This window comes from Pagrus major, chromosome 3, assembly GCF_040436345.1.
Source record: "Pagrus major chromosome 3, Pma_NU_1.0".
In the NCBI taxonomy this organism is placed as follows: domain Eukaryota; kingdom Metazoa; phylum Chordata; class Actinopteri; order Spariformes; family Sparidae; genus Pagrus; species Pagrus major.
Genome location: NC_133217.1, coordinates 22,653,418 through 22,678,019, shown reverse-complemented (window position 1 = coordinate 22,678,019; position 24,602 = coordinate 22,653,418). Strand labels below are relative to the sequence as shown.

Below are 24,602 nucleotides of genomic sequence, written 5' to 3'. Positions count from 1 at the left end.
GCTTCACATCAAGAAGGCAAAGATGGAGTCACACCACACCAACAAACCACCAGAAGTCAAACCATCAACTCTCCATCAGACATATGGACATACAGGGGCCAGGAAAGATCGCTGCTTTCTTTCCATTGTGCCAGTGCAGGTCAAGGCTACTAAAGGAAGTGACATCATACAGATGTATGTATTTCAAGATCGTGGTAGTACAGCTACATTCTGTTCAGAACATCTCATGCACAAGTTGAAAGTTAAAGGAAGAAGAGCTCATTTTCTCTTGAAGACTATGGGACATGAAAGTGTCATCCCAGTATACTCCTTATTGGGGTTGGAGGTGTCTGGTCTTGAGAGAAATTACTTTTATCCTTTGCCAGAAGTCTTCACACAGAAGCAAATGCCAGTCTCTACAGATGACATTGTTACCACTACAGATGTGGAAAGGTGGCCTTATTTGTCAAAGATTCATATTCCCAACATAAGTGCCAACGTTGACTTGTTGATAGGAACTAATGCTCCCAAGATATTGGAACCTTGGGAAGGGATAGGGTCATCAATGGTCCTTTAACTGGAAATGGCAGCAGTTTTGATTTTGAGCTTCCGTCTGTTGTGGTGAATATGGATGGGAAGACAACAGAGGCTTGGACTGCCAGATCAGCGGCAGGAGCAATCCCTCTCCTGCCTCAGGAGAACATCGAGTTAGCAAGCCAGCTGAAGAGGCTGGAGAGTCCAACCCAAACCAGCTGTTAGCTCACCTCGGTCGGACGGCTGTGGAGTTTCACCATCTTTCCTCCAAGGTCCAAAAGAACGAGCAGAGTAACTCCCTACTCCCTACTCTCCTACAGACTCTCTGTGAGCAGCTCAGACAGGAGAACAATGAGCTTAGAATAAAAATGGAAGCAGACCATCATATCAGGAATTGAGACTTGGAACAGCTGAGACAGGAGAATCAGAAACTTAAGGAGTTGGTCACAGGAGAAGTGACAGCAGCAAGATCGTCTGCAGCGCCATCTGACACCGAAGCAACAGAGGCCAAAGAGGAGTCTGTGAAGGAGGAATCGGCCGCTGTCAGGTCGAAGATGGAGGCCACCACACTGGAGAAGAGTGGAAAAGCTGCAGAGAAAACCCCGACCAAACCTTGTGATGTTGAGGAGTATGAAAAGAAGATCAAGCTTTTGGAGGAGCAGAGAAATGATGTACTAGAGATGAACAAACAGTGGGACATTCAGTGGAACTCCATGAAGTCACAGTTTGAACAGAAGATCACAGACCTCAGACAATGGCTGGCTGAGTCCCAGGAAACTGTGCTTGAGCTAGAGGCAGAGCGAGAGCAGAGGACTACAACAAGAAGCTGCTGCTGGCCAAGTCCAAGATTGAAAATGTACAGGGGGAGAAGGAGTGTCTCAACTCTGAGACCACTGAGCTGAAGCAGAAGATTTGCTACCTGCAGGATCAGCTGCCGCCCCTAAGTAAACAGAGGAATCAAAGGAAAAGGAGTTTAATGGCTGGAGATGTGGTTGTCACCATGGATTCTTCAGCTCCACATGGTTCCTGGCCTCTCGCCAAAGTATTAGAGGTTTTTCCTGACAAAAGGGGCTTGGTACGTTCAGTCAAGCTGCAAACCAAAAGCAACACTATTGAGAGACCTGTAACTAAACTTTGTTTGGTACAAGAGGCGTAACTTGCAAGGTTAAGTTGCATTTCCATGTTAATTAGGGATGCACATTTGGCTCCTTGAGTGTTTTTGTATTGAATTGTTTGTATGCAATACAATTAGGGGCCGGTGTGTTGGAGCCATAATATTGTTGCTATAATGTGAATTTTGTAAATGGGTGTCATTATTGTAATTAGCACCAAACATTATAAGTAGGAACCCACCTTTGTGCAGGCAGGTGTTTCCGCCCAGAAGGTAAATGATTTTTGGTCGCTGACGCTGAGGCTGAGGCAGCTTGTTGCTGCATTTAAGTTATTATCATTGTGTTTGCAAAGAAGAAATATTTTGTAGTCGTGTGTAGTTTTGTGTGTCGAAGGATCATTCAGTCAAAAGTAAGAAGTAATCAGCGGGTCAATAAAGGCGGAACGGACGCACCTCAGTAGTTTAAAGCATTGGCTTAGCTCCTACAGATGTCTTTGACATAATGTCAACACTGAGTTAATTTTTAAAAATTTTAAACTAAAATTATGACCATATCTTACAAATTGCCTCTTTAATGAAGCTTTATAGTCTGAATTAAGATGTCTGTGTCTGTAATACTAATTCTACAAAGATATCAATCACAGAATTTTTAAATATACTTGCTAAACATCAGGGAGTTATTTTTGAGGGGTTGGGTATATGTTTTATGGTCAATCTTTTCAATTTCTTGTATTCACATTGTCATGCAGTGATCACTGCACTACTGACCATTAAATCTTGAAGCATGACATGTTTAAAAACCTTTTCATGAACTGATCAATTCTGAGATTTTGGGCTTTTTTGCTTCCATGGCATGTCTTGTTTAACAGTAGTGGAAAGAAAATGTCCAATATACACGTTTAAGTGTTTCTGTTTTGAACATGTATGCAAAGTCATGCATATTTAATTAGATGGCCTCATTTGCATATTTACACATTAAATATCAGAGTAAGTAATGTAAGTGTAAGTTATCAACTGGAGAAGTTTCATGGTAATATCTGTCAGTTTACATTTTTACCTCACAATTTTTGTCTAAAAATGTATGGAACTTCACAATACATATCTTTAAAAGCAGTTTTTTCAAAATGAGTTTTTTTTTTCTCAGAATCTGAGACAGAAATCTCTGCTTCAGCAGCACTTATATACCCCACACTGTATAGTTTTATTCTTATATATATATATGTTCTGAAGGTTTTTACAGAGGGCTTTGTTCATTTATTGCTCAGAGCCTGATTTATAGAACATGGCTGTCGTTGTTTGTGATTGTTAAAAAGAGATATCCAAAATTCCCTCTAAAAACCTTTTACTGTAATATGCCAACAAAATGACTCAAGAAGTTTGAAGCTTGCTTTATTCAATGTTCCAATTTCTCTTCTGGAAATGTATGCAAATTAGTGCATTTTGATTAGATAATATATCATTTATACATTAAAATATAAAGACTCAGAAAGACTGTAATACAAAAAATAATTATCCTAATGTAAGTAATCAACAGGACATGTTTCATGGTGATATCAATTTGTTATCATTAGTTCAAAAATGTGTCACCAGTCACCAATATTACACCAGTTACAACACTAGATGGCAGCTTTTTCCTTCTCTTCTGTTTAGACTGACTTATAGTTTGAGGTTGACTGAACCTGAACAGCAGAAAGATTAGGGAGTTGTCCTTTTCATAGCAAACAAAAGACTATTTTATATTCAATTCAATTCATTCTTATTTATGTATTTTTTTTAAATTGTTGCTGGGATTTTATGGTAATGGCGCTGGTTAGAGATTACTTTTAAGCATCTATTCAAGAAGGTCCACTCAACTTTTCCTTGACTACACTTACCTGACAATCTATTAACTGTCTGACAGCTTGAAGACAGATCTTCAAAGTGACGATAAAAGGGTACCAGGATAAAAAAGCCTCACTTTCTCACACATGATGAACATCCTTCGACAATGCATTAGATTTCTATAGAGTTCCGTCTTCCTGACTGCATTGTTCTCTGTTTTCCACAGCTCTGCTCCTATGGGAGCATGGTGACCTCTGTCACTGTATTCATAGGCACAAGCAGCAAGCATGGCTACTGTCACGCTGATTGTCAATAGAATCACAACTCAAGTCCCATCCTCCTGTTTCCATCCTATTATCTCCTCTCCCCTCATCTGCGTGTCACACTCTATCTTGACTACAGCGAAGCATAAAAGCTCAATCTCAAATTTCCAGTTTGTGAGATGTAAAAATTAGCAAATGCTCTGTCGGATCAAGTAACTTCTTTCAAGACCCCCGGGGTCTTTTTCTCTCAGCCTCCCCTCATCCATACCTCTTGATGATGTGATGTGAAAAACATAGCTTTTTGGGGTAATTGGAGATCATTTTGAGTGCAAAAGGAAAAAAAAACTTTGTATAATGACATGAGTTTTGGAGTGGATTTATTTTCAGTGGTATCAAGCGAAGACAAGGAGAATTGGAGTAAAGTAATTGTCAGAGAGCCCTGGGAAAAGCTTGTAAGAGGACACCTTGAGTTTCGGCAGGATGAAGGTGGAGCGGAGGCTTTGTCTGGCTACTGTATGATTTGGATAATGGACACACACGTACATCATGAAGGTGAGCTCATCCACACTGCCTTGGCTGGATGGGGCTAACTGAGGAACTCCATTTTCAACACAAAACCTTAATCCAGAGCGTGACAGGGTATTTAAACTCATCCCTCCATCCTGATATCATCTTATCACTTCACTCAACAACACAACACATTTGATGTACAAAATCTACAAACACCTTAATTTGACTGATTTGATCTGGTTTAGTCAATTTAATTCATTTTGCTCCTGATTTGCTGCCAGTCACGCCATGATGTGGTTGTTTATTTCTGTCACTGAGTAGGATATTATTTTCTTGGTGCAGGTCAATGCATATTTATTATACTTATTATAGTTATTTGTTTCTGCAATGAACATTCTTTTGTTTATTTAACCTGGTTATTTTGATCAAGTTGTAAGTAGGCGGTTTTCTATTTCTGTGAATTTATTTATTGTTTGCTTATTTGCTTTGGTTCTTTTGTTAAGTTGCAGCTAGCTTTTTCATTTTTGGCAGCTCATGTCGTTCTGTGTTTATTTTGTTTATCTTGCTTAAATTGCAGCATGTCTAGATTAAATGTGTTTCTTTCCTGTCCTTTTCAGAAGCTGACAGCTTAAGGTGGTGGGGCTGGTGGCTGCGCACCCCTGGTCTTGATTCTTCACCACTGCATGTGTGTTTGTCAAGCAAGTCCACGTGGCAAGTCCACATTTGGGTGATGCTTCCCTAGGATCCCTCTCACCCCACGGTGGCCCACCTCCCCACTTGTAACCCTCAGCTCTGATCCATGAATACACTTTTCAATCCCAAAAGTTAAAAGGTAATCTCTGAGCTCTTTTCCTGTCAGTAAACAGCTCTGGATCAGAGCAGAATCTGATGTGACTCCAGAGGGCTATTCCAGAAAGGAGGTTCAACAGACTCTGAGCCTAACCCTGAACTCCGAGTTGACTTACCCTGTGAAGTGAAACTCTGAGTTTTCAGTTCCAGATCAGCTAATCTGAGTAAGGTAAGTTGACTCTGAGTATGTTAACTCTGAGTTGAGCTCGTGCCTGACGACTAGTAAAAAGCCATCATCAATGGAGCTCCGATACTGTGATTCACCATGGCAACAGGGGAGAAAACAGGAAGCAGACATTTTCTGGGAAAAAAAAAAGTAACATGGCTGCGGCTGTAATAAAAATCACTGACAGAGTTTTAGATGCGGCCGTTTTTTCATTTTGAATTTAACATCACTTTCTTTTATATTAGCCTTTGAGGAAGTGGTTGAATGTTGTTCAGTGTTTTATTTTATTTTATTTTAGGCTATTTTATTGAATTTAAATCGGCTGAAAATGAAATATAAAAACAGTCTCACGATGGCTCCTCACTTTGCTCCTCACCTCGCTTTTACCACCAACAGATGCTGTTTAACACACATCTGTGTCCTAACATCCTGCTGAGTAGATGAACATTGAGTGGTGCTCACCTCCACCTCAACCACGTCCGCCAGAGGCAGAGGAGCTGGTCCTGAGTCAGGTCGCTGGGTGACCAGAGGCTGAGGGCGTCACTCTCCCCCAGGACCCAACATTACAGTAGAGGCAGACACACACTTACTGTCTACAGATTGAACTAGAAGTCATTTAATCTTATACTCAATGCGGCGGCAAACTAGAAACACGGACTTTGAAATTACGTTGTTGGAAAAAATACAATAGGCTATACTGATGGTTACTTTTGTAGCTATCTGTGGGAAATAAAGAAAGCCAAATTAAATGTGAGTTATTTCTCTTTTTCTGGCTGCTGGAAGGTGATTGATTAACCTGCGAAGTGATTAAAAAAAACAAAAAAAACTAAGAGAATTGTTCAGATCTGAGAGCACGTCAGCGATGACATGTAGCCTGATATTCGCTGTACGGAATATAAATGATGGACTGATGTTCGGTTCAGTCCTCGTCAGGGAGTGAGAGCTCATCTAAATGAATCTAAATTCTCCTCCTGGTGTAAAACTATGTGAATTATTTCTGCTTCAACATGATCGGACTGAGGTGAAAAGGACAGCCGCTGTCAGACATCTCCGTCAGACTCAGGGTTTCTTCAGGTAAACCTGCCAGTGAGCAGGTTAGGTCAACAGAGTAAGTTACCGCAGTAACAGACCCAGAGTTTAAGTTACCTCTCTTTCTGGAACTGAAAACTCAGAGTTTCTCTCATCTCAGGGTTAACAAACTCAGAGTTTTCACAAAACCTGCTTTCTGGAATACCCCCCAGGTGTTTATTCCTCCTGAAGGTCTGGCTCTGCACTGACTCTTTAGCCAGCTCTGAGTGGCTGCAGTGGCTCTGCCTCCCTGCTCTACCCGGCCCTCCCAAAACAAAACTTGGCAAATGTCTTTATTTTTTTGATGGAGAGCTCCCTGGTGGCAGAAGTTACATATTGTGCATTTGATTTCTTTTTTTGTTTTGTTTTTTGTTGTTGATAAACTCAGTCAAAGTAGAGAATCAGTTTCAGGACAAAATGGAGAGTGCTCTTGAGAAAATGGCAGATCTTAGGAAGTGATTAAGAACATTTCTGTTAATGAATTAAAATTTTGCATATAGAAAAATGAAATTCATCAGATTTTCAAGAGCACCATCATCTGGATTATCATTGTTCTTTTTTTCATTAGGAGCATCCCCTGGTAACCCCTTGTTCACCGTTACAATGCTATGATCTGTGGGTAATTCCCTCAGGTTTGCAGAAATGTGAACTCACAGAAAGAGACCACGACGGGCTTAAAATTTCTGTGAGAGATTCCTCATGCACACGTCGATTTGACAGTGGGACAGCCCAAAGCCCTCACAGACTTACCAGGGACACGCTTCAAAGACTATTAGTCGGTGACATTAGGATTCGGCCTGAGAAACCTAGGGTGAAAAAAATAAAGCACTATAAAGCACTAAATGCACCATTTGCTGCTCTGCAGTAAACTAATTGCTTTGAATGCACAAAATTAACTAAAGAAAAGCCTATCAACATTTTTGTTTTCCTTGTTTTTATCAGGACTGTGGTGGCTGGACAATAGGTGGACGATGTTCTGAACCTGAAGCAACAAAAGTGAAGGGGACAAAAATAGGATTCAAATTCTGTCTTTGTAAAAGCAGCTCACAATGTTAAATTGTTCTGAATCACTAAAGCAAAGCAGTTTGAAACTTATACTGGAAGAACGTAGCCCAAAATTTTCACCCAGAGCGTCGGTATTAGACGACCTGGGAATGAGACACAACAATCATCTATCTCTCTCCAGAATCACCTTACCTACCTATAAGTGATTATTATTATAAATTACTTACGAGATTCTTCAGGCTTCCTTCTGTCATGAAATAGAACAGTTTTACAAATACAAATCTTTAAAAAGATCTGTGTTCATTATAAGTGCTTTGAACTGTAATTTAAGAGCATGTTGGTGCTAATGCAGGTTTCCAGAAGGATGAGATCATCAAGAAAGCAACAAGGCTATCAAATGCTCCTCCAGAATTCTGTGTTGTCACCTAATACCAGAGGAGGAACAAACAGCATAGCTTCAATGTTCTCCTGTCTGCAGGGGCTGTGTGTGTGTTACAATAAGACAGCCTTGTGGATAGGAAACCCTGTATCCTTAATGTGTACTGTAATGGACATCAGGGTTATCATCACCTGTGATGTGTTCGTTTTTTTGTCTTGTGTCTTTGGTCGTTTGGCTTGTAATAAAAGAAAAAAGAAACATCGTCAGTTATTGCTGCTGAACTTCATTGTAATGATTAGTGATGCGATGGGCAATATAAAGGTTAGTTATACTGCAAATCTTTTCTTCAAAAATCCTAAGATCCATATAATGTCAGAAAATCTCATCTTTAAAAAACTGTATATGTTGTCACCTAAGGCTTTATTAAGGTATATATAGTCTACATAAGTGCATTATTTGTCACAGATGCCGATAGTAAGGGAATCAAAGTGTACAATAGTTTGTTTAGCTGGTTTGGGGGTATTTCTAGTAACCAGACACAGTGATTGGCTGGCAGCACCACTCTTTAATATGACCCCTAAAAACAGACCTAAAAATGCAGAAGTGTCACAAGGACTAAAAAAGAGGATCTGACAAAGGGTGAGGGAAAAACACAGACTTTAATACACCAAGGAGGGAAGACGGTTAGCAATGTGGCCTCACACACACACAACTTAATTCAAAAGCATACACGAAAGAACAAAAGAATCGGGAGAACATGGAAGTGACAGGAATGGACAAACACATATTCTTGGTAAATTCTGTTAGGAATAATTAATGAATAAACATTGATTATGAATGTCACACTGTCAGACATTGTCACTGACATCAATTCAAAGATCTCTCGAGTCACCACTGTGGCTGGTTTGGATCCCACCAGAAGAAACACTTCTGATACACTTCAATACCTCCCTCCCTTTTCCCTTTTAGTGAAAAGTAAAAAACAGTCAACCCAAAACTGCTTGAAATTAATGCGATTTTTCCTACTTTCCTTCTCTTTTATCCTCTCTATTTGTTCTCTGAGCTGCTTGAACATCTATAAGAGCATTATAATTGGATCTAGTAGAGAGTGAAGGCATGTGATCCCTGAGCGTCTTTGTCTGGCGACGGTGTTGTGAGCGTTGTGGCTATGAGGGCATCCTTCACTAACATCCTGCCTGAATGAGAAACAGGTGTGTCTGCAGCAGAGAGATTAAACTCTCTTTGACTGTTTGAGGCTATTGACTGCAGAACACACATGTAGACAGACATCCAGCAGCAGGCACCTTTCACAGCTTCAGGCCTCGGGACACTCAACAAAATGGACCTTTGTATGATTCTATTTTGGTCTTTTTACTTAGCATGTTTGAAGAAGATGAATTTCTGTGATTTTGATGTGGCTTCCACCCTCTCTTTGATGTATACAATTCAAACAATTGCCTCGTCGTATGACTCATAATATAGGAGAGAGGAAGATATTTTTTCATTATTAATTGCTGCTTGTTCTTGTCTGGATCGTTACCACATGGCTTCCTGACACTCATTTGTGATGTTACATGCATGGCTTTTAAGAGACCAGGAGTATCACTGACTGTGCTGTAATCCTCATGTTCCGTTATGTGTGAACTCTGCAGGTAGAAATGTGTTGTATTGAAAAAAGAAGACAGTGCAAGACACTGGTGTTTGGCAGGATGTAGAGTATGTTCAAGAAAAAGGTTGTAAGCCTATGCTTAAGATGTACATCAATAGACATGTAATCATAGCGTGTAGCAGAGGTTTTATGACCCTGAAACAAGCGAATAGCTGAAAGTGCTGCAAAGTGACAATGACTGTCATGTTGATGAAATAGGTAACAACTTGTAGCTGCTGGAGGAACCAGAGTCACATAGTTCAGGGCCCTTTGAAAGATGCAGTGTCACTCATCCATCCATTGTCCCATTACCTGACAGAACAAAACACCACACCACACCAAACCACACCACACCACACCACACCACACCACACCACACCACACCACACCACACCACAACACTCATTCAGTGGCCCTGTCATGGGTCTATTTGAGCTACAGGCGTAGCTTTGTGTATGGACAGTAGATACATGACCTACCAGTGTCAAGGTTATGCTGAATCATCCATATCAATATATTTACCAATATATTGTCATTTAATATCCACATTGTGTTACCAATTAGGTCCAAACTAAGCTGCCATGTTTGTGTGTTTTCTGCAAAAAGTTTGCTATTATGATGAAAAGCTGGATATGGAAGAACACTAAGACACCACTTGATGATCTGGCAAGCCACTGTACTCCTCATTGTGGGCTAGCTGCGGCACTGGCAGTAGTGGTAGTGTCTGAACAGTAATAAATGAATGATGGTCTTAATTATTCATTTATTCATCACCACAGAAAAAGAGATTTTTACAGGTCGCGACAGCGTTGGCTCATAATGTTTTCAGTTTGTGAGTCAGTGAGTCAGCAAAATGTGTTCCTGGTGACACCTTTTGTCACAGAAACTAACATGGAAACAGTTTTGAGCAGTTCTGACTGAACTGCACATTATGCACTTTAACACTGCAATCACCTCACAACCGTGTAAGATATGTCAGGAAACACAGCTGTGTAGTTGAGATCAAAATTCAGAGCTACAATGCTACACAAGGATGGAATGTTGAGGATGACTTCAGGAGTGTCGCTGAGGAAAGAATTTGCTTGAAGGCAGAGTTTGGTAGGGGCATTCTGGGCCCATTTTAATAGGGCTTGTTTGATACAGCCATTAGACTCAGCCACAAACACTACAATGGAAAAGTTTAAGGAGCACAGCATTGATCTGAAAGAGCACATTATAGATTTGAACAAGTCAGGAAAGTCACTTGGAGCCAGTGTTGGTAACTCAACTCACTAAAAGTAACTCATTACGTTAGAAGATTACTGCCATAAAAAGTGACTTGTTACGTTACTTACAGTCCTTTAGAGTTACCAAAAATTACAGTAAAACCCCTTTGCGACTAGTTGTGCATGTTGGTTATATTGTCCGGATGGCATGTAGCCAACTGTACATGTACCTTTGAATGTATTGACTCTACTGTCATTCTATAGCCTTCTTTACAGCCCACAATCGTTAACTCTGCAGCCTAATAATAGGAATGACAGACCCAATATAACATTTACAGCTCATTATTCTGCTAACAATCTGACATTGAACTGGGCAGAGCCATATATTATTAGGAACAGCTATTTCAACTATTTACTAACTTAATAAAGGATTACTTGCATTGCAGAATTTACGCGTTACATTACTTGTCACAACAAAAAAGTAATCTGAGTACGTTACGATTACTTTGTAACAAGCTAGCAGCCCCAACACTACTTGAAGCCATTTCAAAGCAGTTACAGGTTCCAGGACCAACTGTTCAAACAACTGTTTGTAAGTATAAACTGCATGGCACAATTGTGTCACTGACACGATCAGGAAGAAAACACAAACTGTCACCTGCTGCTGAGAGAAAACTGGTCAGGATCGTCAAGAGTCAACCAAAAATCACCAAAAAGCAAGTCTGCAATGAATTAGAAGCTGCTGGAAGACAGGTGTCAGTGTCCACAGTCAGGTGTGTTTTACATCAACCTGAGCTGAGAGGCTGCCGTGTTAGAAAGAAGCCCTTGATTCAGACAAGGCACCTTAAAGCTCGACTGAAGTTTGCTGCTGATCACATGGACAAAGAAAAAACCTTCTGGAGGGAAACTCTGTGGTCACATGAAACAAAAACTCAGTTATTTGGCCACAATGAGCAGCAATTTGTTTGGAGGAGAGAAGGTGAGGCCTTTAACCCAAGATCACCATACCTACTGTCAAGCATGGTGCTGGTTGTATTATTCTGTGGGGCTGTTTTGTTGCCAGTGGATCTGCTGCTCTAAAGAAAGTAAATGGAATAATGAAGAAGGAGTATTATCTCCAAATTCTTTAGGAAAACCTAAAATCATCAGCAGAAGATTGGCTCTTGGGTGCAGTTGGATGTTCCAACAGGACAATGATCCCAAACACACATCAGAAGTGGTAAAGGAATGGATCAATCAGGCTAGAATGGAGGTTTTGGAATGACCTTCCCAAAGTCCTGACTTGAACCTGATCGTTAACATGTGGACTGTGCTGAACTTCACCAATTCTGTCAAGAGAAGAGGTTAAAAATTCAGCCAGAGGACGACCAGAAGCTTGAGGATGGCTATCAAAGGCAGCTAACTGAGGCGAAAATTTCCAGGAGACATTTCACCAAATATTAGAATTACTGTATGTATATTTTTGATCCAGCAGATTTGGTCACATTTTCAGAAGACCTATAATAAATTCATTGTAGAACCAAACTCCATGGAAGTTTTTGTGACAAAGTAGACTGTCACAGCATGGACAAGATGAAGCTACAGCAGCCCTACAGGGCTGTTTTGAGTGCAAAGACTGGCACACGTTCAGAGATGCTGCCACTCAGGATAACAACATCAATCTTTTGTAATATACATCTTCCGTGACATCATATGTCAGCAAATGTGTTGTGTGATTATGTGGTGATCACAGACAGTAAGATCATTCCCAACCAGAGGGCCTGGATGATTGTAGAGGTGAGGGCTCACCACCAGAGCAAGACTAAAAGCTGGTTGGGCGGCTGTGGCTCAGGGGTAGAGCAAGCATCCTGTTATCGGAAGGTCGCTGGTTCGATTGCCCTGGTCTGCATGTCGAAATGTCCTTGGGCAAGATACTGAACCCCAAAACTGCTCCTGATGTGCTGGTCAGCACCTTGCATGGCAGCCACCGCAATCAGTGTATGAATGTATGTAGGAATTGCTGTAAGTTGCTTTGGACAAAAGCATCTGCTAAATGCCCTAAAATGTAAAATGGTATCAAGGAGGCAAAGAGGAGACATCAGCGATACCTCTACACCAACAGCATTAAAGATATGTGGCAGGGGATTCAAAGTGTCACTGGCTACAAAAGCAGGAGCACCCCCATCATGTGTGAGACCACACTACCGGAAGAGCTGACCACATTGTATGTTCGCTTTGATCTCTTCAACTGAGACTCAGCTGTAAAGTCTTCTTTGCCTCCAGAGGACCAGCACTGTCAGTAACCACAGTGGATGTGAGAAAAATCCTGCTGAGAGTGAATACAAATGAGGCTGCTGGTCCAGATAATATTCCTAGCCATGTACTAGAAACAGGTGCCGATCAACTAGCTCAGGGGTCAGCAACCTTTATGATCAAAAGAGCCATTTTTGCCCCCGTCCCTCTGCCTAAAAATATCTCTGGAGCTGCAAAACATATTTGTGTCTTATAATGAAGGTAACACGGCCTAGAAAGCCAGACTTAGCCTATCAAGATTATTAATCAGCCTCAATGAGCGTTCATTTATAATTCCACATGATGTGGCAACTCTGCAGGGGGCTACTTATGCTTACAGTATAAGGTACTTGAACTTTGCATTTCCATTTCAATGATGCCATGTTTTGGTGCATTTATGAAATAAAGAACTAACCTACATAAATAGAAATAGAATAGCAATACAGAACTATATATGCAGACCTACTTAAGTCCTCCCTGTGTTTGTGAAAATGTACAAAATAAAAAGTAGCCTCTTTTGATAATAAATAAAACACATAGTGGCAGGCAGTAAAAGTAAAAAAAAAACACAGGACAGTTTAAATTTATTTTTTGTCCATTTCAGTGTGAGTTAATCCTTTTTTATCCTCGGCCACATACAGCAATCAACCCTCGGGCTTGAACATTAAACACGTGTTAACTCAGGATCATTCAATTGATAGAACAGATACAATTCTGTGTGTAGGTTACGCATTTTTACTTTAGGAGAATGCAAGAATCACTGTCGGCCTAAAGCAGTGATGATGATATATATATATATATATATATATATATATATATATATATAAAATTCATTTTCATGTAAAATGTCAAAGCCACAGGGATCCACTGCAGTGGGGCAAAAGACCCGCATGTGGCTCCAGAGCCACAGGTTGCAGACCCCTGAACTAGCTGATGTTATTACTGACATTTTAACATCTCACTCTCAGAGGAGACTGTTCCCTCCTGCCCCAAGACAGCCATCATTGTCCCTGCCAGCCAGGAACATTACCAGTATGTTTTGAGAACTAACAGATCCACAGAGGATGCCATATCTACTGTCCTCCACTCAGTCTTCACACACCTGGAGAGATAGAACAGCTACATCGGGAAGCTGTTTGTTGACTTCAGCTCAGCATTGAACACAATCTCACTCGTGAAGCTGATTGGAAGAGAAACACTCACAAACAGACCCCAGAGAGTTCTGATTGGCAGTCACACCTCCTCTACATTAGTGAGGAGCCCCCCAGGGCTTTGTGCTCAGCCCCCTCCTGTTCACACTGTACACCCATGACTGCACTCCCAGACATCAGGAGAACTCTATTGTGTAGTATGCTGACGACACCACCATCATCAGTCGTATTATAAACAGCGATGAGAGTTCATATCAGGAGGAAATCAACAATCTTACAGAGAGGTGCACAGAGAACAATCTACTGCTCAATGTCAGCAAAACATAGGAGCTGATTGTTGATTTTAGAAAGGAGGCAAAGACACACACCTCTATCTATATCAGTGGAGCTGAGGTGGAGCAGGTGAACAGTTATAGGTTCTTGGGAATCAACATGACAGAGAACCTAACATGGTCATCACACATCACCACCCTGGTTAAAAAAGAGAAAGAAAAAAAGCACAGAATAGGCTTTACTTCTTACAGAACCATAGGAAGGCTAAATTCTGGAGCCACATTCTCATCAACTTTAACAGAGGAGCAATAGAAAGCATCCTGACTGGAAACATCACAAACACAATTAATCATGGCCCAGGACAGGAAGGCTCTACAGCGGGTGATTAAAACCACCAGAACACCACTGGTACCATCTACAGAGCATCAGTGACATCAGTGAAGTGAGACATCTGCACAGAGCTAGTTAGTTAGTGGAGACGAAATCACAGCTCACAGTGAACAATCACCAGGTGGACCCAAACATGACTCTAAATGAATGTGGATGTGTAAATAGGTAAAAGCTGTTATGTAGCCATAACAGCTTTGTTGTTGTTAATGTTGTAGTTGCAGCTTCTTCAGTTTAGCCTATAAGCTGTATTTCTAAGGTCCAGAGTGTGCAATCTTTAGCACTTGGTTTCTACTACCAACCATTTAAATCCTGTTCAAAGATGGCCTGAAAAAAGGTTGTATGTGTTTTTACCTCATCTGCCAATCAACATTCCCAGGCATTTTTCTGATGCCTCTCACTGTACCAACAGGAAATTAATGACAAGGGGAAATCAATTATTTTTCCTCTACATGTAACACAAGTTAAACATCCTGTTGTCACCAACGCAGGTGATTCTATTCACTGCTTACCTCAGCCCACAGCTTTCAGAGTGAAAAAGTCAACGGATACATGAGACAATAAAGTGTCTTAACATGCTGCCGCACCTGGAACAAGCCCCACTAGCCTGGAGGGGAAGGTATCCCCTTCACAATAAAACAAAGTATGCCGTCTGTTGAAATGGGAGTTCCATCACTGACTAATGCCTCTGTTGTTAGGAAGTTCCTGTTTGCAATGAGCCTGTCTGGCAATCCTGCACCATTATGTCAGAGACACAGACTTGTAAACAATCTTCTTTCAATTATTTATTTCAAACAGTGACAAAACAGTACAAAAAAGAATATCAACTGTTGTGGTACAAAAATAAATTACATATTATTCACTCACACACATCCCCATAAAACTTTCCCCACATATTGTACATTACTTTCATACTGTAGGCTATCTAAGCATCACTCGATTATATAAATGTAATTTCACATTTGAAACTTTATGAATCATGGTAACATTGTTTTTACATGTTTTATATCCAAAGTCTGTTGAGGCTGTGAATTATGTAATGGATTATTCTATTATTTTTACATGAAGACGCATCACCTGGGACACAATAAAACAAGCTCTGACCTAGCATTTCTTTCCCATTACAAATAATCCAGCCCTGTCTCCTAGAAATCATGTTAATATATAATTATGTTGTAATAGAAACAATTAGGTTTTCTATTAACATATGCCATTCTACAATGCAGGGTTGTAAAATGGAATGTAAATTGCAATCCCTTTATGCTACACAAGAAAAAAAAGCACTGTGTCATGGTGAAGTGTTGAGGATGAGTTCAGGAGTCTCACAACCTGAGGAAAGAAGCTGCTCCTCGTCTGCTAGCACAACTGTGGATACTACTGAATATTTTGCTGAACGTCAGCAGGGGGAACAGACTGTGGGAAAATGTTGTTAATTAACGGAAGCAAAAATACGGATCATATTTATTGACAATGCATTTAGTTTTGTTTCTGCCTTAAAACATCTGTTCGTTGTGACTACGGAATTATTAAAGTCCCATGCTTTGTATGCCCACCACCTGCCCCAACCACCTCCCTGCAACCCTGCTGTGGTACATAAATATGTTGGGTGTAAATATAATCCAGCCACAGATTTTGTTTGTTTTGCTACCAAAACGTACTTGGAAAAATAATTTAGTAATATGCTGTAAATCTAATTTCTAGGTGACAGTGCTAATCTCAATATCAATAAAAGTCCTGGTGGAATGAGAAAGTAGAGTCACATGACTCTGGAAGTTCAGATAGGTACACAATCCTCCTCCATTCTTGTCTACAGTAAAAATATAATCATACATTCTGCCAATGCCAGAATCCCATTGGATGCACTTTGAGGAAGTAAGAGTATTTTAAAGGTGGGTTAATTTTTTAAAAACTTTTATAGCAAAACCTGGTCGAAATTTTGGAAGTTGTGCTGCTTTGGATTGTAAAGCTGCCAAGGAGAGAACATCTTTTGAAAATTACTAGGGATGCATGATATGGATTTTTTTCTGCTGATACCAATAATTACCTGCCTCTCATGGCCAATACCGATAAAATAATGATAATTACACATTTTTATGTTTAAAAAATACATTTCTAACCTGTAGTTTATGCACACCTGTGTGTAAAGGCTCAGATGTAGTGAGCAAAGATGGTAGATTTAATATTCCACAGCTGTGATAAGATTTGTTGTATTAACTTGAAGACTTTTCCCTCCCCTCTAAACACTTACAGTGATGTCTCCTTCCTGTAAAAAAAATCTAAAAAACGTCCACACCAGCAACGACATGTGTGTTTCGTCTACAAAGTGTGGCTCTACACAGGAGCAGCAGTTCGACGTCATGAGCATGACGACAGAGTTTTTGTTGTTGTTCTTCTCTGTGTTTACTGGCTGCACACAAAACATTTTTAAAGGTGCATACCGCACCTACTGTGTGTAGATGCTGCACTTGTTAAGTGAACAAAAGCAATTTGTCTTTGTATTATTGGCTCTTTTTATCAACTTTAATTTCATTATCTGCTGATTACCGATAACGCACATTTTCTATTATTGGGCTGATAATTTATCAGATATATATCGTGCATCCCTAGAAATAACAGCCTGGCTCTAAAGAAAGTCAGGCTTGCACTGTTGGTATAAAGCGCCATAACTCATCTGACCATTTTGTGTTGTGACACCTTGTTGTCAGGATTGTTTTGTAGCTACAACATGTTGTCAAGTGTCCACCACTGTCAGATTTGTAAACATGCAAGTTAACTGACAGCTAATAGATGCTATTGTTCAAAATGGACACTAATTGCATGCAACAAGAACAGACCTTGTACAGTATTTGGATATCAGATTAACACATCCAGGTCCTTCATCTTTACTGAAGGACAGACTTCTCTGTCTTCTCTGACTCTGGCCCATAATATAAAAAGTTCCTTTAAAATTAACATGCCTTGCTTTATCAATGGGCTGTGCTGGCTAGTTAACAGCTGGTTCATGTCAAAGGAACAGTTCAACATTTTAAGTCAGTATGTGGTTAACCTAGCTATGCATAAGGAATTAGCCTGGCTCAGTACAAAGTGGGAACAGTTTTAGAACTCACTGATGAAAACATGTATGTTGTTTGTTTAATCTGTACACAAAAAGAAATGACATTGTGTGGGAGTTGCTGAAACAATCTCTTGACAACAGCAGCCAGGTATAGTGACTGTGTACTGTCTCGTTATCACAGTAAAGTTGCCTGGTTTGGTGTCATTGTGCCTGTACAGAATCAGAAACAAAACCTGTCATCACTAATCGGTTCTGGCAACCTGCACTGTCACAAGTGAGATGCCTCAGAAGTTATGGATGGATAGAAAACACGTGTTTACCAAGAAGTAGTACCAGCATGTCACTCCCCCTAAAACCAAATTTTTGTTTTTCTATTAATTTCTGTTGGTGCACGGTTATCAAGCAGGACAGAACATGTTGATCAGAGAGCTTTAGAGGTGTTGGAAGGTCTATGTTTAACTTTAGACAGAACTAGGCTAGCCGTTTCCCCCTGCTTTCAGTCTTTATGCTAAGCTAGGCTAACTGTCCTAAAAATAGGACTGATATCCATTTAAATAGCTAACTCTATGAAAGAAGGCAAATAAGTATATTTCCCAAAACATTGAACTCTTCCACTAACTAAGCTGTGCTTTGGTCAAGAGACTAATCTTAAAACTATTTCACAATCTGGAGACAAATCTACACTACTCACTTTTACTTCTATTTGGCCTGCCTCTTGAATATTTGGATTATATCTGCACATTTATATCATCCATGAAATTCACGATGAAGGCAGGCGTTGCCTCTGTAACTGCAGGATTACAGGGTTTTAGTTGTCAGACTGCCTCCCGGCTCTCTCCTCAGGGAGTCCACCCTTCCTCTGATTTTTCTTCTGTTTACCACTGTGGACAGATGTGTCCTTGTGTCCTGAGTCATTCTGCTCTCTACTGTAGCGCTTGCATTTACAGGAGGTCACCACAGTTATCTTGTAGGTCCTGGAGCTGCCATCATGGCACTGCAGTCTGATCCGCTGGGTCCTGGTCCTGTCAATGACACAGCGCCACTCCTGGGCGTCGCGGCGGCTCCAGTACCTACCAGTGTAACTCCCACCCCCGATCCAGTTGGGCAGCAGGTGGACAGGCAGACACCCCCCAGCACACACCAGCTCCTTAATAGGGTTGATGCTGGTACACTGGCCATCAGAGATGTACTTTGTGGACCTCAGCTCCCTGCAGCCCACCTGGCTCTGGTCTGGACCTGAGACATGGAAAATGAATTATATATATGTATGCTCCAGTTCATTCTGATGTGGCACAATCTGTTCATACTGCTACTGTTCAGATCTACATCTGAGAAAATGTAGCAGAGGTAAAGTTTTCCCCTTTCTTAATTAGCTTGTAGGTCACAAAACTATTGATATTGAACTTATCAGTGAAATGTTCAATAAAAAACGTATTACTGCCAAATATGGACTTGTAGTGACTACAGCATTGTTAAACTTAAGTCCTGTGCTGTGTATGCCCACCATCTGCCCCGACTGCCTCGCTGTAACTCTGGTGTGGCACATAAATGTAGCTCTTCGTTCACCCAAGTATATTCTTTATTAATATTACGACGATTACGATATATGTTATCAAGCTGCATCATGGCAAGTGTAGGATCCAGCACTGATAAGCAGTCAATCATACCAGGCACTGAAAGTCAGGATATCTCAGCCTCTGCAGCATCAGTTCTCTCACAAGCCCCCCAACTCTCTGGGAGGGCAATAGTAAATCAGTATAGGGACACATCTTTACATCAATTACGTGTCTTTCTACAATCACCTAAAAAATACAATATCTGAGACCTACTGAGGTCTGAGACCTAATCATATACTGATCCCTTTCCATTAGCTCCCAGATGATCTTGGGCTTGTTGCCGGTCATTGGATATTGTTTCCACTTTGAGTTTTACTGTTCACCACTTCATATAAACATTGATACTTTCGATAAAAATATCTTATTCTGTTCTGATTCTTCAGTGCAACTTGTAAAGCACCTTGAATTGCTCCTGTGTAGAAAAAATAATATAAATACAATTTCCGCTTTGTTTGAAAAGTTTGTTTCTCAAAACAACGACATCACATGTCATGGTAAATGCTGTGAACGCAGCTGCTACACAGGCCGCAGACATCACAGAGCGTCGTCACACTCATCTGTGGACAGTGGTCAGCATCACCCAGACATCAATTTGAAACGGCAGCTTTTGTAAGACAAAAAAGTAGCCTGGTTCAAAACGATGTAACTGTACAGTATCTGCATCATGCGCGACCGTTTGGACTCACCATTACGCACAGCGCTGGTCTGCCGTCTCCCGCCGTTGTTCGCCTGGTTCGTGTCTTCGTCGGCCGGTTCGTCCTGAGTGTCGGGGACCAGCTGAGTATGACCGGACTCTGTGGCGTCGTTGTGAACAGCTGAGGTGCTCCTGCTCAGCAACAGCAGGAGCGCGAGCAGTTGGAGGCCACGGGCAGGACGGAGCATGACTGCACCTGACTGAGCTGCTGCTGGCAGGGACACACCTGATGAATGACGAAGTTGTTGCAGCTGTGGTTTATATATCCTCCACTGTGACGCCCCGTGAATGCACACCCACCTGACCAGGCTGGTCAGGTGGGTGTGCTTCCACCAGACACTGGACTTCAGTGGAGCACTCTGTAGTTTTATTGAAGAAATGTTAATGAGCAGAGAAAGATTTCCATTGGCTGATTTTGTTCTGCCTAAACAAACTAAATGAACAAACTCTCTTTGTTTTAATGACTGAATAAACTGAATAAACAAACTGACCTTAAAGGACAACACAATTTATACTGTTTTACTTTGTTTATATGTGGCGGACCCTGCCACCTTTCTAGCTTCAATCAGTGTTCTGGAACCTTATTTTCCTCTGAGAACAGCTTGTTTATTCACTTATGCAAAAGGTTTGTATTATTACCTCATTAATATTGTAAATATTAAAATTCTGAGTTTGAATTTCTTCTACAAAACTACATGGTGCAACACTTGCTTAATGTTAGGTGCCACACAAGCATTGTGATGCATTCCAAGTAAATCATGATGGATTAACCAATATTCCCCATAAAATCCTTGAACAACTATCAGTCTGCCTGCTGTCAGTCAGTCTCACATTACTTATGAGACTTCTGAAGAATATTTGAGCCTACATTGGTTGAATCACTCTTTAGGGTGCTCCTTCTTTAAGCTACAGCTTCATCAGTGTGGGCACTCAGCCCCATTTTATTCTCCAATAATAATAATAATAATTAAAACTGCAAACAGTGATGAACAGGCCCTCGACCCACGTACATCGGCCGTGGCCGATGGGAAATTGTATGTTGAAGTTATAAGGACTTCCTGCTTATGACGAGGGATCAAAATTGACCACACCGCCATGGCCATCAAGTGTAATGGAGGCGAAAGCTTTTGATAACTTTTCATGTTCAAGGTCTGAGGATGAGACTGAGTGAATGTGAAGTCTGTGGTGTTAAATCTGTAGGAGGAGTTCATTAAAGTATGAGGCAGGAAAAGTGTGAAAACGGTGGTGAAATCTGAACTTCGAATCAAAATGGCCGACTTCCTGTTGGTCTGAGGGAGGCAGGGCTTCAAGTTTGAAACATTCCAGGGAGCGCTGTGGAGCCATATTTTCACTTAAAAGGCCCAGACCCATATCAGATATGAATGTTCGTGACTGGTGATGCATGTGCAAAATTTGGTGTTTGTAGGAGTTTGTTTGTACGTACCAAATGGGAAAAGCCATTAGGGGGTGCTACTGAGTTGTTGTGCCGCACCTAAGGGCAGTTATGGTATTGAATTAACATACTCATGAGCTTGAACCTACGTGCCAAATTTGGTGAGTCTGCGAACATGCTAAAGTACTGTAAACAGTGTCAGAAAAATGAAAATCGCCGCACGCCATTCAAGATGGCTGACTTCCTGTTGTGGCAAAAATTCCAACAAAACGAATTCCTGGCTAAATCGATGAGACCTATGAGTCCTGTGAATTTAATGACGATCAAAAATGTTTTTTGCGTGAATTTTCTGATGTTAGGTGGCGCTATGGAGTCACCTGGCCACACCAGGAGAGTTTTGGGGTATGTTCAGGCCGCCAAAAGTGCGATTGAAGTGGTGGAACTATAATAATAAGAATCCTTACAGATTCAATAGGTCCTCGCACTGGTCAGTGCTTGGGCTCTAATAATAATAATAATTTAAACACTCTTAATTAAAAGGAAATTTGCACTATCAATTTCAACTTTCATTTTGAAATTTAACAAGATAATACCATTTCCACAACTTCCCACCCCAAGAAGGCAGAATAATGTCACTCAGTAGAGTGAATACAGTCATGATCAAAATCTTCCACCCACTCATAAAGAACATGTATATCATGGCATCTTCAGTCCAAATGATTTCTACAGCTCTCATGTTTCTGTGATGAATGAGTGGAACACAAACTACTTTGTCACAAAAACATTCATGAAGTTTGGTTCAGTAATGAATTTATTATAGGTCTTCTGAAAATGTGACCAAATCTGCTGGATCAAAAATATACATACAGTAATTCTAATATTTGGTTAAATGTCTCTTGGCCACTTTCACCTCAGTTAGCTGCAGGTTGTTCTCTGGTTGAATTTTTAACCACTCCTCTTGACACAATCGGTGAAGTTCAACTAAATTTGTTGTCTTCCTGGCACATACTTGTTTCTTCAGCACAGTCCATGTTACACTGAGTGGAAGCTTGTAAATCCCAAAAGCGGACACAAGGCTAGATAAGGAGTGCAAGGATTTAAACAATTTCAGCAAGTGAAGGTAGACGCTGTTCAGGCTTGAGTCTAGGTCCGAGTGGTGGAGGGAGGAGGAGAGGTAGCTCACAGTGGCACTGGTGTGCTGCATGGCGTGTAGACGCTCAGGTGAGTGCAGGGCAGGTTGTGTGCTGCAGAAGTGAAGAGAGTCGGTTCGCTGAAGCGGAGTAACTGGCAGATGAGCGCACAACTGATCACTGGAGGCAAAGCAAAGCGAAGTTAGATCTTGAATCAGGAAACATCAAAATAGAAGAGTCAATATCGACTGAGCCATATACCACGTCTGGTTGACGAAATCATCTGGCAGCAGGTAGCGTGGAGATCAGGGCTTATCAGCAGACGCTGATTGCCAACCTGCTGCAAGTACGTGTGCGTAAGCACTCCAGAGACAGCAAACTCTGCCCAGCCTCACAGTGCACCTCTGCAAGCATAACAGAAAAGCAAAACCAAGCACCAAAACACAAACAATTCCACCCCAGAATGAGATCGTGACAGTCCACATGTTAACGATCGGGTTCAAGTCAGGACTTTGAGAAGGTCATTCCAAAACCTCCATTCTAGCCTGATTGATCCATTCCTTTACCACTTCTGATGTGTGTTTGGGATCATTGTCCTGTTGGAACATCCAACTGCACCCAAGAGCCAATCTTCTGCTGATGATTTTAGGTTTTCCTAAAGAATTTGGAGATAATACTCCTTCTTCATTATTCCATTTACTTTCTTTAGAGCAGCAGATCCACTGGCAACAAAACAGCCCCACCATGCTTGCAGTTTTCTTTCAGCAGCAGGTGATAGTTTGTGTTTTCTTCCTGATCGTGTCAGTGACACAACTGTGCCATGCAGTTTATACTTACAAACAGTTGTTTGAACAGTTGGTCCTGAAACTTGTAACTGCTTTGAAATGGCTCCAAGTGACTTTCCTGACTTGTTCAAATCAATAATGCACTCTTTCAGATCAATGCTGAGCTTCCCATTGTAGTGTTTGTGGTTGAGTCTAATGGCTGTATCAAACAAGCCCGATTAAAACTGGCCCAGAAAGGTCACCAGCTGTTATCAATCAGAATCACTCAGAAGAAGTTCAGAGGCCATGCTACAAAGAAAGACTGACATGATATACATTAGAGGTGGGTGCAATTCATCGATGTGGCGATGCATCGCGATGCGTCACGTGACGATTTGGCATCGATTAATTAACGTAGATGCTTTGCCGCAAGACCGGAACAAAAACATGTAACCGGAAGCGCGAGTGGGACCACAACAAATGGAGCAGTAACGTTAGTTTCTTTGCAAAATGGCAACAGCTTTAGCAGCCCCCAAAGAGTGGCCAATTCTCTCGCCACCGGGGTTGACTGCAACCGTGTGGAAGCACTTTGGATTTTATGAGAGAGCAAACAAGACAATTGACAAGACCTACGTGATTTGCAAGATTTGCAAAGCAAAAATAAAGTACCTCAGCAACACCACAAACATGAAGCAGCACCTTGTACGCTTTCATCCCGAAACGGAGAAGGCTCCTCCGGTCGTGCCCGCCACACAGAGGACCATCCTGGAGACTGTCTCCAAATTTCCCAAGAACTCGGAGAAGGCGACAAGCATTAAAAAAGCAATAGCTACTTTCATTGCGACGGATTTACGCCCGTATTCAGTAGTAAACAACAGGGGGTTTTGGTTAGTGGTGCGCACCATGGAGCCGCGCTACAAACTCCCTCACCAAAAATACTTTGCAGAGAAAGAAATCCCCCACCTCTACGACGAAACCAAAGCAAACGTCCTGAAGTCCATGAAGAAGGTGAGCAGGGTAGCGCTTACATGTGATGCGTGGACCTCGGTTGCCACCAAATCCTTCGTTACTATAACAGCGCATTTTGTGCTCAAGTTGGACAAGAACAAATGGAAGTTGGTGAGTCACGTTCTTCAAAACACCTCACTGTACTGAAGCTCCAGACTGAATAAGTTCACTTGAATTATGCACTTTTGTTCAGAAGAATGCAATTTGTTCCCTTGGAATATGGCAGCTTTTTTGTTAAGTTATCCTATCCATATTCCAGACTGAATAAGTTGAATTATTTAATTTTGAAGAATGCACTTTTGTTCCCTATGGCAGCTTTTTT

General features: G+C 41.2%; 1 protein-coding gene and 1 pseudogene across 1 annotated transcript; one reads left to right on the top strand and one right to left on the bottom strand.

Annotated features, from left to right (window-relative positions):
- Nucleotides 1-606: 606 nt before the first annotated feature.
- LOC140993505 (TNFAIP3-interacting protein 1-like) lies at nucleotides 607-4,850 on the top strand (annotated as a pseudogene).
- Nucleotides 4,851-16,669: 11,819 nt separating this feature from the next.
- On the bottom strand, nucleotides 16,670-20,181 carry LOC140993873 (sclerostin domain-containing protein 1-like). The gene is made up of 2 exons (XM_073463430.1): nucleotides 19,978-20,181; nucleotides 16,670-18,911 (listed from the first exon to the last, which is right to left on the bottom strand). The coding sequence occupies exons 1-2, from the start codon at nucleotides 20,171-20,173 to the stop codon at nucleotides 18,484-18,486; spliced, it is 624 nt and encodes a 207-aa protein (XP_073319531.1). The 5' UTR covers nucleotides 20,174-20,181; the 3' UTR covers nucleotides 16,670-18,483.
- Between the last annotated feature and the right edge of the window lie 4,421 nt (nucleotides 20,182-24,602).

Coding starts and splice junctions, on each gene's coding strand:
- LOC140993873 (XM_073463430.1), bottom strand. CDS start 20,173: ATGCTCCGTCCTGCCCGTGGCCTCCAACTGCTCGCGCTCCTGCTGTTG. Junction 18,912..19,977: donor GACCAGCGCTGTGCGTAATG/GTGAGTCCAAAC, acceptor TCCATGTCTCAG/GTCCAGACCAGAGCCAGGTG.